Here is a 14909-nt window from a genome sequence, read left to right on the forward strand (position 1 = left end):
TGGCTCCCGAGTGGCAGATCTGCTGATGGAGCCCTGGCCGATCCACTACATCACTTGGCAGATCTGCTGACAAAACCCTAACTGATCCACTACATCACGAGGCAGATCTGCTGACGGAGCACTGACTAATCCACTACATCACCAGGCAGATCTGCTGACGGATCCCTGGCTAATCCACTACATCACCAGGCAGATCTGCTGACGGAGCACTGACTTATCCACTACATCACCAGGCAGATCTGCTGACGGAGCCCTGGCCAATCCACTACATCACCAGGCAGATCTGCTGACGGAGCCCTGACTGATCCACTACATCACTTGGCAGATCTGCTGACAAAACCCTAACTGATCCACTACAACACCAGGCAGATCTACTGACGGAGCCCTGACTGATCCACTACATCACCTGGCAGATCTACTGACGGAGCCCTGACTAATCCACTACATCACCAGGCAGATCTACTGACGGAGCCCTGACTAATCCACTACATCACCAGGCAGATCTGCTGACGGAGCCCTGACTAATCCACTACATCACCTGGCAGATCTGCACTGTAAGGTGTAATGGCGGCGTGGTACCAGATGTGGTCGTCTCCACTGTGTCGTCAGCACTTACATGTATCCTCCCTTGTATATCACAGTGCCTACAACACAAGGCGTTGCACCCTGATGACCCCCTCCCGGACATTGAGCAGTGCCTCCTGGACTTGCTGCAGACCCCGGCAGAGGTGAAGACCCAATGTCAGGCTGCAGTGGAGAAGGTGAAGAGCTGCTTCCCCTTACAGGAGTCCAGCAAGAAGAAGGAGCAGGTGACGGCCCAGCACGTCTTCCCAGATAAGTGCGTCCCGCGCCTCCGTGTGCTCCATATCTTACATCTGCCCAGAGTCCTTTCTTCATGTGTCTGTTACAAAGCCAGTAAACCCATCTATCACCTCGGCTGAATTACACGCACCTCAATGTAGTAGCCGTCACGGCTCCTTCAGGTCTGCTCGGGGTTTAAAAAAATCACAGAAAAGAAAATTTCCTCCCCTAAAACAAAAATAAGATCATTTTTTACATTTACCATAAGGTATACGATATTTTGGAATTTGGTTCCTCTACAGTCGTGATGACTGATTACATAAAGGTAATTTTTTTTTCTTTTTACGTCATTGTAAAGTGCAAAAAATAGAATTTTTTTTTTACTTTCACAAAGGAGAGTAGTAACTTCTCACACCCCAAGAGAGCAGCGGTATAAACTGCGATCTGTGACTCTAACAACAAGTGCTTTCACGGCGGCGGGAAATAAAGTGTCTTACGGGAAGCGCCAATGAAAAACTCCCAGGTTGTGCTCGGACTTTAGGGGGTAAATAAAATCCTGATGCCACCTGTGATTTCTGTCCTGAGGGTGATTGACAGGTGGCCGCAGCGCTGCCGCCTCTTACCGTCGGGCAGACATTAGATTGGAGTATGTGGTGCCCCGAGTCCAGATGACGGGGTTCACTGCGTTCTCTTCACACATTGCACAAAGGGGGATTTCGCAGAATCGAGCGCCGACCTCTGCTGCCTGTATGATCGGGGTTAGGTGGGCGCTCCTTATTAATGCCCCCGTTTCTGCAGATGTCCTCCATGTTGCTTCTGTGTCAGCTGCAGATGACTGTTTCCAGGCGCTTGACAGCGTGAGCGGCGTTGCTGCCCGGGGCGTATAATTAGATGCCACTTGGGTGAATGTCACAGGCCAATTACTTGCGGCTGGCGCTCGTGTTACTGCTGCGCCTTCTCTTTCTCAGCCTCCTTTGTTAGTCTCGGTAACGTCCATCTCCCCCAGATGGGAAGTCGCAGTAATGAGCAGATGAGACGTGTCCCTGCCATACACACTGCCAGCGGCTGAGGGGTTAACGCCGCGCTGCTGCTGAGGCCAGGCTCGTCTATTAGGCTGCAGGCTGGATTCCTCATTTGCAGCTTTCCACTGTTTGATTACAGCCCCGGCTCCTGACAAGTCTTGTGATTAGCTGATTGCAAATGATTGATTTCTGCTCTGAAGCCCAATAATGGAGCCTTGTCCTGTCTGATCTGTGCTGCGAGATTAACTCCCACCCTCACCAGACGGGGGCAGCACTGCAAGATCCTGACAACCTGATATTACTGTGCATCATGTGGCAGCTGCGTCCAGGAAGAGTAATCCCTGCCCAGGGGGAAATAGTGATCCGCAGGTGGAGGAGGAGACGCTGCACAAGTGACACTGCGGGCAGAACCGCATAAAGCAGCACCCTGACTCCGGGGGACACTGGGGGTGGGGGGATGGTAATGTACATAGGCCCTTTTGGCTTCTGTTCTCAAAATCCATCTCTGCGGTATCAGTGTGATCACTTATCGTTAATGTTACTTATTAATTGTAGTAACCAGGAGCCCGATTCCAAGAGACTGAAGACCGAGGACGAGGATTTCAGCATCTCCCAGGTGGCAGATGCCAACGTCACGTCGGTAAGCCCCAGCGCCTGCACGTTACACGCGCACACTCCAGAAAATCACATCGTATGAGTTTTACAGAATTAAATTGCATTTTATTGCATGAAATAAGTATTTGATACAATAGAAAATCAGATCTTAACATTTGGTCCAGAAACCTTTATGTGCGCTGCAGGATTGTAATCCATGACGGTGCAGTGTGTTACTAACGGTAATGTGTGAGACTGTGATCTCAGCGCTCTTCAGGTCATTGACCAGGTCCTCCCGTGTAGTTCTGGGCTGATTCCTGACCTTTCTCAGAATCATCCTTACCCCACGAGGCGAGATCCTGCAATGGAGCCCCAGACCGAGGAAGACTGACAGCCATCTTGTGTTTCTTCCATTTTCTAATAATTGCACCAACAGTTGTTGCCTTTTCACCAAGCTGCCTGCCTGTTGTCCTGTAGCTCATACCAGTCTTCTGCAGGTTTACAAGTTTGTCCCTGGTGTCCTTAGCTCTTTGGTCTTGGCCATGGTGGAGAGGTTCGAGTGTGTGGGCAGGTGTCTTTTTATACAGGTAACGAGGTTAAACAGGTGCAATTAATCCAGGTGAGTGCAATTAATCCAGGTCTGTGAGAGGCAGAATTCGTGCTGGTTGGTCGGTGATCATATATTTATATCATGCAATAAAATGCAAATTAATTATGTATCAAATACTTATTTTCCCCACTGTACACATATTTCCTCCAGGAGTCAGTCCTGATAATTCACCTGACGGTTTATTACACCGCATTGGTCCGGACAGTCCTCTTTGAGCCTCATGCAGCAGCATAGATCCTTTTTCAATGTGCTACACCATATCTGCATGGATTAAAGGGGTTGTCCCGTCTCCTGGTGAAAGTCTGCAGTCTCTCTGTGAGTGCAACCCTCTGAATCCTGACAGTGTGCAGTGCACACACGCTGTCGTCATTCTCCAGTGTTCCCGGGAGAGCGGGCAGTCACGTGACCACAAATATGTGATTTGCATATCTCTGGTCCATTCTGACTAGACGTGCCGTGCACCATCAGTGACTTTAAAGAGGACGACCACGTCTAGTCTGTACATGTCTGCAAATCGCATAGATGTGGTCACATGACCGCCCGCTCATACCGGCAATAATGGACAATACCAGACTTCTATCAGAAGATCGGACAACCCCTGTAGTTGTATCATCCTTCTGTCCAGAAGAGCAGGGATGTGTGCTGCTGAAGACTGGACTACATGGTGATATTGTAAAATTCCATAAATACAGGGATACATTTATTCACCAGCGTCAGATCAGGCATGTGTCCCATGTGAAATCACTAAGCAAAAAAGTGATGATGTCTTGGGGACAAACTTTACATAACTAATACAGCCTGATAAGTAACGGGGCTGAAATCATTCTCCTTTGTGATGCCGCCCCCTGCTACATCTGCAAGTGTCAAACAAGCGACTTCATGTTCTGATGTCTTGGTCAGAACTTAATTTACAAGAAGAAATTATTATAGGGTGGTAAGACTGCGCCCGTGAATGCGGGGTGGTGGCATGGCTGCGCCCGTGAATGCGGGGTGATGGCATGGCTGCGCCCGTGAATGCGGGGTGGTGGCATGGCTGCGCCCGTGAATGCGGGGTGGTGGCATGGCTGCGCCCATGAATGCGGGGTGGTGGCATGGCTGCGCCCGTGAATGCGGGGTGGTGGCATGGCTGCGCCCGTGAATGCGGGGTGGTGGCATGGCTGCGCCCGTGAATGCGGGGTGGTGGCATGGCTGCGCCGGTGAATACGGGGTGGTGGCAAGGCTGCGCCCGTGACTGCGGGGTGATGGCATGGCTGCGCCCATGAATGCGGGGTGGTGGCATGGCTGCGCCCGTGAATGCGGGGTGGTGGCATGGCTGCGCCCATGAATGCGGGGTGGTGGCATGGCTGCGCCCGTGAATGCGGGGTGGTGGCATGGCTGCGCCCGTGAATGCGGGGTGGTGGCAAGGCTGCGCCCGTGACTGCGGGGTGATGGCATGGCTGCGCCCGTGAATGCGGGGTGGTGGCAAGGCTGCGCCCGTGAATGCGGGGTGGTGGCAAGGCTGCGCCCGTGAATGCGGGGTGGTGGCAAGGCTGTGCCCGTGAATGCGGGGTGGGAAGGACCTACAGATAAAGAGCCCATGATATTGCGACCCCGCCCATTGAACTGACCAGAGAGGCTTTCCTCATAAAAACAAAATAGAGAAACATCCGTGAAAAGAACGTATTTAAGCAATCTGGGTAGGCAGGTTCTACAAATCAGGCCACAGTAGAGTATCCACCCTTTAAATACAAGGAGTACAGGATTCACCAATTAAAAGGACATGATTGTGTGGCTCCACCCATGAAGAGGACAGGACTGCGTGGCTCCACCCATGAAGAGGACAGGACGGCGTGGCTCCACCCATGAAGAGGACAGGACTGCGTGGCTCCACACATGAAGAGGACAGGACGGCGTGGCTCCACCCATGAAGAGGACAGGACTGCGTGGCTCCACCCATGAAGCTGACAGGACTGCGTGGCTCCACCCATGAAGCTGACAGGACTGCGTGGCTCCACCCATGAAGCTGACAGGGCGGCTTGGCTCCACCCATGAAGCTGACAGGGCGGCGTGGCTCCACCCATGAAGAGGACAGGGCGGCTTGGTTCCACCCATGAAGCGGACGGGGCGGCGTGCTTCCACCCATGAAGCGGACCGGACGGGGCGGCGTGGCTCCACCCATGAAGAGGACAGGACGGCGCGGCTCCACCCATGAAGAGGACAGGACGGCGCGGCTCCATCCATGAGGGGGACAGGATGGCGTGCTTCCACCCATAAAGCCAGGAGCTTTCAGAGAAGGTTGGGAAATGTGCCTACACCTGAGGATTGGGGGTGCATTGGTCCGTGTTGGTTACAGTCCCCTGTGATGCCATTGCCTTATGCAGTGGGGGCATCCTCATTATAAATCCCCTGGAGTGCAGTTCTCTTAATATAATGGTTGTCCTTTCACATCGAAATCCATGTGGCGCGTCCTTGGCAATGTGCCCCTGTAGCAGACGTTTGCCTTTAAGGGTCGTCCAGACTCGTGTAAATGAAGCTTAATCCTTATACAGTAAAGTTCTGTAACGCTCCGATATTCCATATCTCCACTATCAGTGGTATAAGGGTATGTGCACACGGTGCAGATTCTGCTGCGTTGTACAGTACCTTTATTTCCTATGGAAATTAAAAAACGCAGTGCACATGCTGCAGATTTTTCCGCGCGGTTTTGCTGCGGTTTACAATCCTCAGCATGTCGGTTGTTTGGTGCAGAAACGCTGCAGTTTTATACCTCATCCATTATGAGGTGTAAAACCACAGATAATCCGCAGGACTTTTTTCCTGCGGATTTACCTGCGGTTTTCTCTCCAAAATCAGCACACCAAAAAAACTACGTGTGCACATAGCCTGAGATCTCTGCTTGTGGTCAGTGAACTGATTACATAAGTATGAAAACCCATGGTGACCTGGACTGACGCTGATCCATTGCTACAACCCTGCAGCTGTGGATGCTCAGTCAGGTCCGGACAGACTTTCAGCCTTTTGGAATATGATTGTCTTCATTCACTGGCAGCAAGCAGTGGTATAAAAAAGAACTGAAACAATGTATCATGAAACTACTGTATTGGATCTAGTGCTGCTCACACAGCTGATGGGTTTGATACAATGTAAATAACAGATGTGAGTGACATCTAATGTTGTAGGATCCCAGATTGTGTGCATGGGCCCGTGGTGGAGATCTGTGCCCGCTGACAGCCGTGATTCATGGCGCTGCCCTTCCTGCCAGACTCTTGTCACAGTGACTGAGTGCAGCGAGCTCTGGGTCACACCGGTCTGGAGATACGTGGGGTGTACAGGGATATACAAACGCTCATCACCTCAGCAGCCAATGCTCAGAACGGGGACTTATGCAAAATAGAAAAACACGGCACTCCATGAGGAGAGAGGTGCACAAGTCGGGTATCCACCCAACAATGTAGTACAAAAACTTGGCACTCAAAAAGAAAAATTGGTTTGACGGTTCCTTTATTGTGAAAGGCGTCCAGTTGAGTACATTCCTTTAAACGTTTTCGGTCATACAATTGACCTTCATCAGAAACAGAATTTTTTTCACAGTTGGTTTTAACTAGAATGAGTTTACAAAAGGACAAGGCATTATAATTAGTGAACAAATGAATATGTAACAAATATCCGAGCAACAGGAGGCCGATGATAAACGTATGAACATCATGTACAGTTTAAACACGAAGTCGATGACTAAATAAAAACTGAAACAGCGAATCCTGAGATAAGGTTGAAGTGAGCCTAGTGAGACTCCACAGGTTCCAAGGGCGGTGATGGTTTGTAAGGAACATATGTAAGAAACAGGCAACAAGTGTGACACTAAACAAAAAGGATACTGTGAACTTCGTGGTCGGTGCTACTTGCTGTGCAACACCACATAAAAGGTGATAGCCGACTGGAATGAGTGCCAAGACAGGTACCCGAGAGGAGCTGTAATGGAAAATGCCATATGTTATTATTAAAGAACCGCGGTCGTGAGGAGGCACTATTCAGTACTGGAAGAAAAAGAACAAGACGGTGAGTGACAGTGGCACATGTACATATAGGGGGATGTTATGTAAATGAAGAAGGTGACAAAGTCCACAAACAGTTAATTAATACCTGGGTATATTCGTTAATAATGTGAAGAAAAAGACGTCTGAGAGGCAGCAGCTACTGAGGATGATAAGTAAAATGAGTATAAATGTCTGTACTGAGGCTGAGGATATGCACATAATGTGGACTAGATTACCCATTCATGTAGGAGATCACAAGATCCACGGGATTGACACCTTAAGTTTATGCAGGGACCGGTATATCCAATAAATGGTATCGATGTCCAGAAATTTGCACTATGATTGAAACAGGTAGAGGACATAGGTAATACTGAGGGGACCTGTCCATTGTTCAGGTGGAGGTTATAATGACACTACTGAGAAGGAAGAAACCGTCCGTAAGACCACAGCTCCATACGAGGCTTCACCAGCCGTCCCACTGTCCTGGATAACCCTATTGTTACTGCAGATATTCAATGTACACATGTGTATATACTGTGCTGTGACCCATACTACCAACATGTCACCTTATTTCAGGTGGGAAGTGTGAACCCAACTAATGACTTCCATGCGTTAGTCAGACAGAAGAACGCAAACTTCCAGGATTGTAAGTTCATAGATATTTGTGATTATGATTTCTAAGATTGTTAAAAGTCCACCCACCCCCACCAAGCCCAAAAGTAATACCTGTCTCGCAACACTCTACATCTATTAATCTAATCTATGTCCAGTAACCTTTTCGAAAAATCCAGCAACTCTAGGTGCTCAAAAAGTTTATACATCCTGTATTATACTCCAGAGCTGCACTCACTATTCTGCTGGTGCAGTCACTGTGTACATACATTACATTACTGATCCTGAGTTACATCCTGTATTATACCCCAGAGCTGCACTCACTATTCTGTTGGTGCAGTCACTGTGTACATACATTACTGATCCTGAGTTACATCCTGTGTTATACTCCAGAGCTGCACTCACTATTCTGCTGGTGCAGTCACTGTGTACATACATTACTGATCCTGAGTTACATCCTGTATTATACCCCAGAGCTGCACTCACTATTCTGCTGGTGCACTCACTGTGTACATACATTACATTACTGATCCTGAGTTACATCCTGTATTATACCCCAGAGCTGCACTCACTATTCTGCTGGTGCAGTCACTGTGTACATACATTACATTACTGATCCTGAGTTACATCCTGTATTATACCCCTGAGCTGCACTCACTATTCTACTGGTGCAGTTGCTGTGTACATACATTACATTACTGATCCTGAGTTACTTCCTGTATTATACTCCAGAGCTGCACTCACTATTCTGCTGGTGTAGTCACTGTGTACATACATTACATTACTGATCCTGAGTTACCTCCTGTATTGTACCCCAGAGCTGCACTCACTAGTCTGCTGGTGCAGTCACTGTGTACATAGGGCTGTGGAGTCGGTAAGCCAAACCTGTGACTCTGACTCCTCAATTTCCCTTACACCGACTCCAACTCCCACATATATCGCTTATATTTAAGTGAAAAATGTATTGTAGTACAATGTAAACACATTTAATCATTTCTATGATCCAATAATCTAGATATTTAGATAGAACATAATATCTATTTATTGGAATACAACTTTAGAACACAAAAAACTAATAAATTGTAAATATGTAATACACTGTATACATGTATACAGTACAGACCAAAGTTTGGACACACCTTCTCATTCAAAGAGTTTTCTTTATTTTCATGACTATGAAAATTGTAGATTCACTCTGAAGGCATCAAAACTATGAATTAACAAATTACCACATGTGGAATTATATATTTGACAAAAAAGTGTGAAACAACTGAAAATACTGTATGTCTTATATTCTAGGTTCTTCAAAGTAGCCACCTTTTGCTTTGATTACTGCTTTGCACACTCTTGGCAGAGCAATGCCTGTCCTGGGCGTCCTTTTGGGCAGCTATGAGGTGTACCGGACTGGTGCTAAAAAAAAGGAGTGTTAAGGCCCTTTTACATTTAGCGATCCGACCTGGTCAGGATCGTTGGTGCATCGCTAAATGATCGCTAGTGAGCTTTCATACAGAAAGATCTCACAGCGATGCAGCAGCGATGCAGCGCACAATACTTACCTTTCACACACAGCGATCCTGGCGTCCTCCCGCCCGCCTCCATGCGTCGCTCGTCGTCACAGCAGGAAGCCCAGCAGGAAGCTGACGACGAGAAATGGAGCCGGACATTCTCGCGCGATCAGCGATGGACAGCGGGGGAGCCGGTCGTTGGTAAGTATCACACATAGCGATATCGCTAGCAATATCGCTATAACGTCACAACACCAGTGACGTTTTAGCGATATCGCTTAGTGTAAAACCCCCTTTAGTCTGTGTGCTATCCAGCTTTCATTGTTTTTGGTACAGATATGATATGGATAGACAGATATGGATAAATGGATATATAGATAGAGCAGATTTCTAATCTGCTTTTGATAATGAAAACATTATCTATGAACTCAAAAACCTTTCAGGTGATGCGGTTTTTTAAAAAGCTGATCTGCTTTTGTAACTGAAAAACGTATCCTCAAAAAACGCAGGAAAAACGCTGTGTGTGAATGTAGCCTTAGATCAGGAATAGAACAGTCATTTATAGGACATTTCATAACTTTCCCAAATTCCTATGAAAAAATATTCAGCACATTCTGCATTGAACTACTGTACCCAATTTATTATATATTTTAGGAGTCGGAGTCGGTCCATTTTATACCGACTCCGACTCCACCAAAATGAGCACCGACTCCACGACTCCACAGCCCTGTACATACATTCCATCCTCTATTTAGTTTCTCATTATGGTGAAGGGTTTGCCTACTACCGCCCCCAGCATCTCTCATCCTTCTTACTTTCCTTTTCAGTAAGTGAACAGTTGGTGAAGCGGATCTACGAGTTCCTGGACATCAAACAGTCGCAGTATTACATGAAGAGCATGAGCTGCATTAAGTGTTTTAGAGTAGAAGCAGTTCGGGTCGGCATTGCTCTCTGTTATCAGCCCTTTCCTGGCAGGGATGTGTACATGTGCTCATTGTTCACGTCTCTTTTACCCCCGCAGATGTCTCACGCCCCAGATTTCAATGACTTCCTTCAGTCTTTGAAAGAGAGGACGGCGGGCAGCGTGTTCACAGAATTCTGGGAACTCGTGGTACAAGGTGGGTAATTTGTGTCTGTCGCAGGACGGACCCTAGATGTTACAGATCTGTGGATTCATTATTGGGATCGTTCACTTCAGTCTGCCTTGACATTTTGCTCTTCCCTGCACTGCTACATTGTATCGACCTCCGGGCTTTGCTGACACATTGTATCAGCCCCTTAGGGTGTGTGCACACATTGTGGATCTGCAGCAGATCCGCAGGCATTATACAGTAGAATGCAAATCAATGGGATTTATAAACCGCAGTGCCCATGCTGCGGATTTTTCCACGGTTTTAAATCCACAGCATGTCAATTCTTTCCTCAGATTCTACTGCGGTTTGTCACCTGTTCCATTGTCCAGGTGTCAAACCGCTGGCAAATCCGCAGGTCACTTTACCTGCAAATTCGCGCGGAGAAATCCGCAGATGATTCTGCACTGTGCGCACATGGCCTTAGTAGTGAGACGTTATTGACCTAGAGAGTTCACATTCGCCAACAAGGAGATACAAAGCCCTTAGAGGGTCTCCAGTGGGCAATCACAAGAGACCCTCTGACCCCCTAATCACCCACCACAATTTTATTATTTTCAGTTATTTTTCGCTGCATTTTTGCTGCTGCAGCTTTTTTTGTCATTGTCGCAGCTGTGTGACGCTTTGTTTTATGGAGCATAAATTGTTATTGTTTAGCGCTGGTTTGGGGTACAAATAAATAAGAACCTGTGATGCAGCTCACCCAAACATGGAATCCTCGGCTCATGAATAAGGACTGAGACTCAGCTAGAAACTTGTAGGAAAAACTCACAATTATGTTTTTTAATGTTTCCTGTAGTTCTGGGAATGTTCTATTTCATTCAATCTTACAAATAGTTTTGTGATAAATTTTAGCAAAACAATAAAATGGCTGGACAGCCTTCACTTTTTTCTACAAGTAAATGATGTTGTGATTTTATACCATTTTTTTTTTTTTAATTTAGAAAAAAAAATCTTTTATCTATATTTCTTACTGTTGTCCTTTATCACCAAATAACCCGATGAATTCTCCAGGGCATTGTAGTCCTATGGATGCACAATGTGTCGGTTTTATGGGTTTTTCATATGCAAATATGGAAGTTTTAATTTGTTTTTGTCTTTTAAAGCAGCAATATATGTATTCTATTTTTTTTTCCTTACCCAACGACCCTTAAGGCCATACTAGCTGCTGCTCCGACGAGATGAGTGATTGGTCGTATCAGATTGAATGTGTCCTGTTATGGGGGTCCCTGCAGGTAGCGGTGGTCCGTCGTCCCGTCATGTTTGTCATCTTCTTTGTTTTCCAGATGGAATTTCCCTTATATCCAGTAAAGAATCTGCAGGCAGCGCAGTGACTCCTGACGAGGCTCAACAGGTACCGGACTCCTAATCTGAGGCTGCCCTGCGGGCGGCAGCGTCATTGCCCGGGTGTCCACCATCACCCCGATCCAGCGTGCACCCCCAACCTCACATTATCAGCCAGTCTGGCCATCAATCCCCCCCAGAAGATGACCTCCCCTTTTACAAGGATAGCAGTGGGTGAAGGGGAACCTAAGGTTGCAGAGTTCTCGCTTTTCCTTCCTATCCGCTGCCGTCAGATTAATTAACCCTTCACCCGCTACACCAACTGATAACCGCCCCTTTAATCACATCTTCATCTCTCGTGCAGTTTTTGGCTCGAAGTGAGGAGATGAAGGAGGACAAGTCCATGATGGAGGAGGGCGGAGACGTGGACGATCTGGTAAGATATACAGGTGTACAGCGCACAGATGAGTGAGCGTACATCCATGTAGTCAGACCACATACGAGCAGCTTCGTGTTTGCACAATTAACTTTCATTTATGTTGAGTTTTGCATTGATGAAACTGATGTACTTACTGTGAAAATGCGCGTGAGAATGGCTGGGAGATGCTTTATAAATGGTTCCCTGACTTATTATTGAATTAAAGAGGGTGTCCACTACTATTGCATTGATGCCCTAGCCCTATCCTCAGGATGGAGCATCAATGTCTGATTGGGTGGGGTTCCGGCGCCCCCGCCGATCAGCTGTTAATGGTGGAAGGACTTGAAGTACTTACGGAGCTTGGCTGTGAGTGGTCGGGGCTTGTTACTGCACACCCGTCTCCTATTGATTTGTATAGCAAACGGATGTGCGGCACCCTGTGACGGCCACTACAAGTAGACGGCCACGCTCCGCAACTACTTCTTACCGGTGACCGCCGCCACCAATAGCAGCTGATCAGCGGGGATGCCAGACCCCGACCAATCAGACATTGATGCCCTATCCTAAGGATAGCGTAGTGGACAACCTCTTTAACATATTTTGGAGAGTGGCTCAAAATGCTCTTTATGTCTGGATTGTACATCAGGATCAGTAATGTAATGTATGTACACAGTGACTGCACCAGCAGAGTAGTGAGTGCAGCTCTGGGGTATAATACAGGATGTAACTCAGGATCAGTAATGTAATGTATGTACACAGTGAGTGCACCAGCAGAATAGGGAGTGCAGCTCTGGGGTATAATACAGGATGTAACTCAGGATCAGTAATGTAATGTATGTACACAGTGAGTGCACCAGCAGAATAGTGAGTGCAGCTCTGGGGTATAATACAGGATGTAAATCAGGATCAGTAATGTACTGTATGTACACAGTGAGTGCACCAGCAGAATAGTGAGTGCAGCTCTGGGGTATAATACAGGAGGTAACTCGGGATCAGTAATGTAATGTATGTACACAGTGACTGCACCAGCAGAATAGTGAGTACAGCTCTGGGGTATAATACAGGATGTAACTCAGGATCAGTAATGTAATGTATGTACACAGTGAGTGCACCAGCAGAATAGTGAGTGCAGCTCTGGGGTATAATACAGGAGGTAACTCGGGATCAGTAATGTAATGTATGTACACAGTGACTGCACCAGCAGAATAGTGAGTGCAGCTCTGGGGTATAATACAGGATGTAACTCAGGATCAGTAATGTAATGTATGTACACAGTGACTGCACCAGCAGAATAGTGAGTGCAGCTCTGGGGTATAATACAAGATGTAACTCAGGATCAGTAATGTATGTACACAGTGACTGCACCAGCAGAATAGTGAGTGCAGCTCTGGAGTATAATACAGGATGTAACTCAGGATCAGTAATGTAATATATGTACACAGTGACTGCACCAGCAGAATAGTGAGTGCAGCTCTGGGGTATAATACAAGATGTAACTCAGGATCAGTAATGTATGTACACAGTGACTGCACCAGCAGAATAGTGAGTGCAGCTCTGGAGTATAATACAGGATGTAACTCAGGATCAGTAATGTAATATATGTACACAGTGACTGCACCAGCAGAATAGTGAGTGCAGCTCTGGGGTATAATACAGGATGTAACTCAGGATCAGTAATGTAATATATGTACACAGTGACTGCACCAGTAGAATAGTGAGTGCAGCTCTGGGGTATAATACAGGATGTAACTCAGGATCAGTAATGTAATATATGTACACAGTGACTGCACCAGCAGAATAGTGAGTGCAGCTCTGGAGTATATATATGGAGTTTATATATTACGGCCTCTTTCTCTCCTGTTCTCTCTGCAGTTGGATATGATATAACAGACACATTATGGGACATCTGACGACGCTCAGGATCTTCCATGTTTCCTTTCTACCTTTTCTTCTTTGGATCTTTCTCGCTGATTTCTGGATGTTCGGAGATCGTCGGCTGCAGACATGTGAAGGAACTGATAAATGCTAATAATTTAATACACCTTGATTTGCCTTTTTCTTCGCAGTGCAGGTGATGGCACTTGGGGGGCTACGTCTCACCTCACAGACCCCCTTGCTGTACATGAGATGTTGGGGAGGGGGACATACATTCCAGCACTTTTCTCTTATACTTTATATTACGCTACAGCGGCCATTCAGGATCGGCGCTTCATGTCTGACAAGACTCATGAATATGACGTATCTGCTTGCAGAATTGTGATTGCAGCTCTGGATCAGCCATCTCAGGACATGGCAGCAGGAATCACAGGACTATGCACTATGGGGGTATAGTGGGAGGTGACGGCCATGAAGGAGGCGCATACTTGTTTCTATGATGCACTTGCCCCAGAGACTTTTCCTTAATAACTTTGATTTTTGTACTGCACAGAGATATAATAAATCTCAGACCCCAGCCTCGTCTGCTGCGGGACCACTGCGCCAATCAGCTGTCTGCTGTGGGGTGAGTAAGTTATATGGAGCCCCCATATACACACACTGAGCTGCACGTGGGGATAAGAGCGGCAGCAGGAGGTAAATGGCCGACGCTGTTCATGATGCTGTGACTGGGGGACTAGGTGTTATGGGGGGGCTGCGATCCCACTTGCCCACCTGCAGCCATTAATGAGCTCATAAGTACCTGCTGGTGGGCACAAATCAGGCTGCACCTTATAGCACTGACTGAGACGGCAGTGACTGTGGGGTCTCTGCTATAGACTAGGCATGTCTGTGGGGTCTCTGCTATAGACTAGGGCCGGCCATGTCTGTGGGGTCTCTGCTGTAGACTAGGGCCAGCCGTGTCTGGGGGGTCTCTGCTATAGACTAGGGCCGGCCGTGTCTGTGGGGTCTCTGCTGTAGACTAGGGCCGGTCGTGTCTGTGGGG

At 47.3% G+C, this 14909-nt stretch overlaps 1 protein-coding gene across 4 annotated transcripts in view; it reads left to right on the forward strand.

Annotated features, from left to right (window-relative positions):
* Nucleotides 1-14441, forward strand: part of XRCC5 (X-ray repair cross complementing 5) — a 37099-nt gene extending 22658 nt beyond the window's left edge. For 2 of the 4 annotated variants that reach the window (XM_073545354.1, XM_073545353.1), the window contains exons 14-20: nucleotides 642-838; nucleotides 2379-2463; nucleotides 7617-7686; nucleotides 9985-10275; nucleotides 11574-11641; nucleotides 11936-12007; nucleotides 13862-14441. In XM_073545354.1, the coding sequence (XP_073401455.1) occupies nucleotides 642-838; nucleotides 2379-2463; nucleotides 7617-7686; nucleotides 9985-10275; nucleotides 11574-11641; nucleotides 11936-12007; nucleotides 13862-13876 (798 nt within the window). In that variant the 3' untranslated portion in view covers nucleotides 13877-14441. Of the gene's footprint in view, nucleotides 1-641; nucleotides 839-2378; nucleotides 2464-7616; nucleotides 7687-9984; nucleotides 10276-11573; nucleotides 11642-11935; nucleotides 12008-13861 lie in introns of those variants that run through there. The other 2 variants (XM_073545355.1, XR_012220271.1) reach the window with 2 other exon arrangements.
* The last annotated feature ends 468 nt before the right edge of the window (nucleotides 14442-14909 follow it).

Source organism: Dendrobates tinctorius, unplaced genomic scaffold (genome assembly GCF_039654945.1).
Source record: "Dendrobates tinctorius isolate UK_male_01 unplaced genomic scaffold, ASM3965494v1 ptg000143l, whole genome shotgun sequence".
Taxonomy (NCBI): Eukaryota; Metazoa; Chordata; class Amphibia; order Anura; family Dendrobatidae; genus Dendrobates; species Dendrobates tinctorius.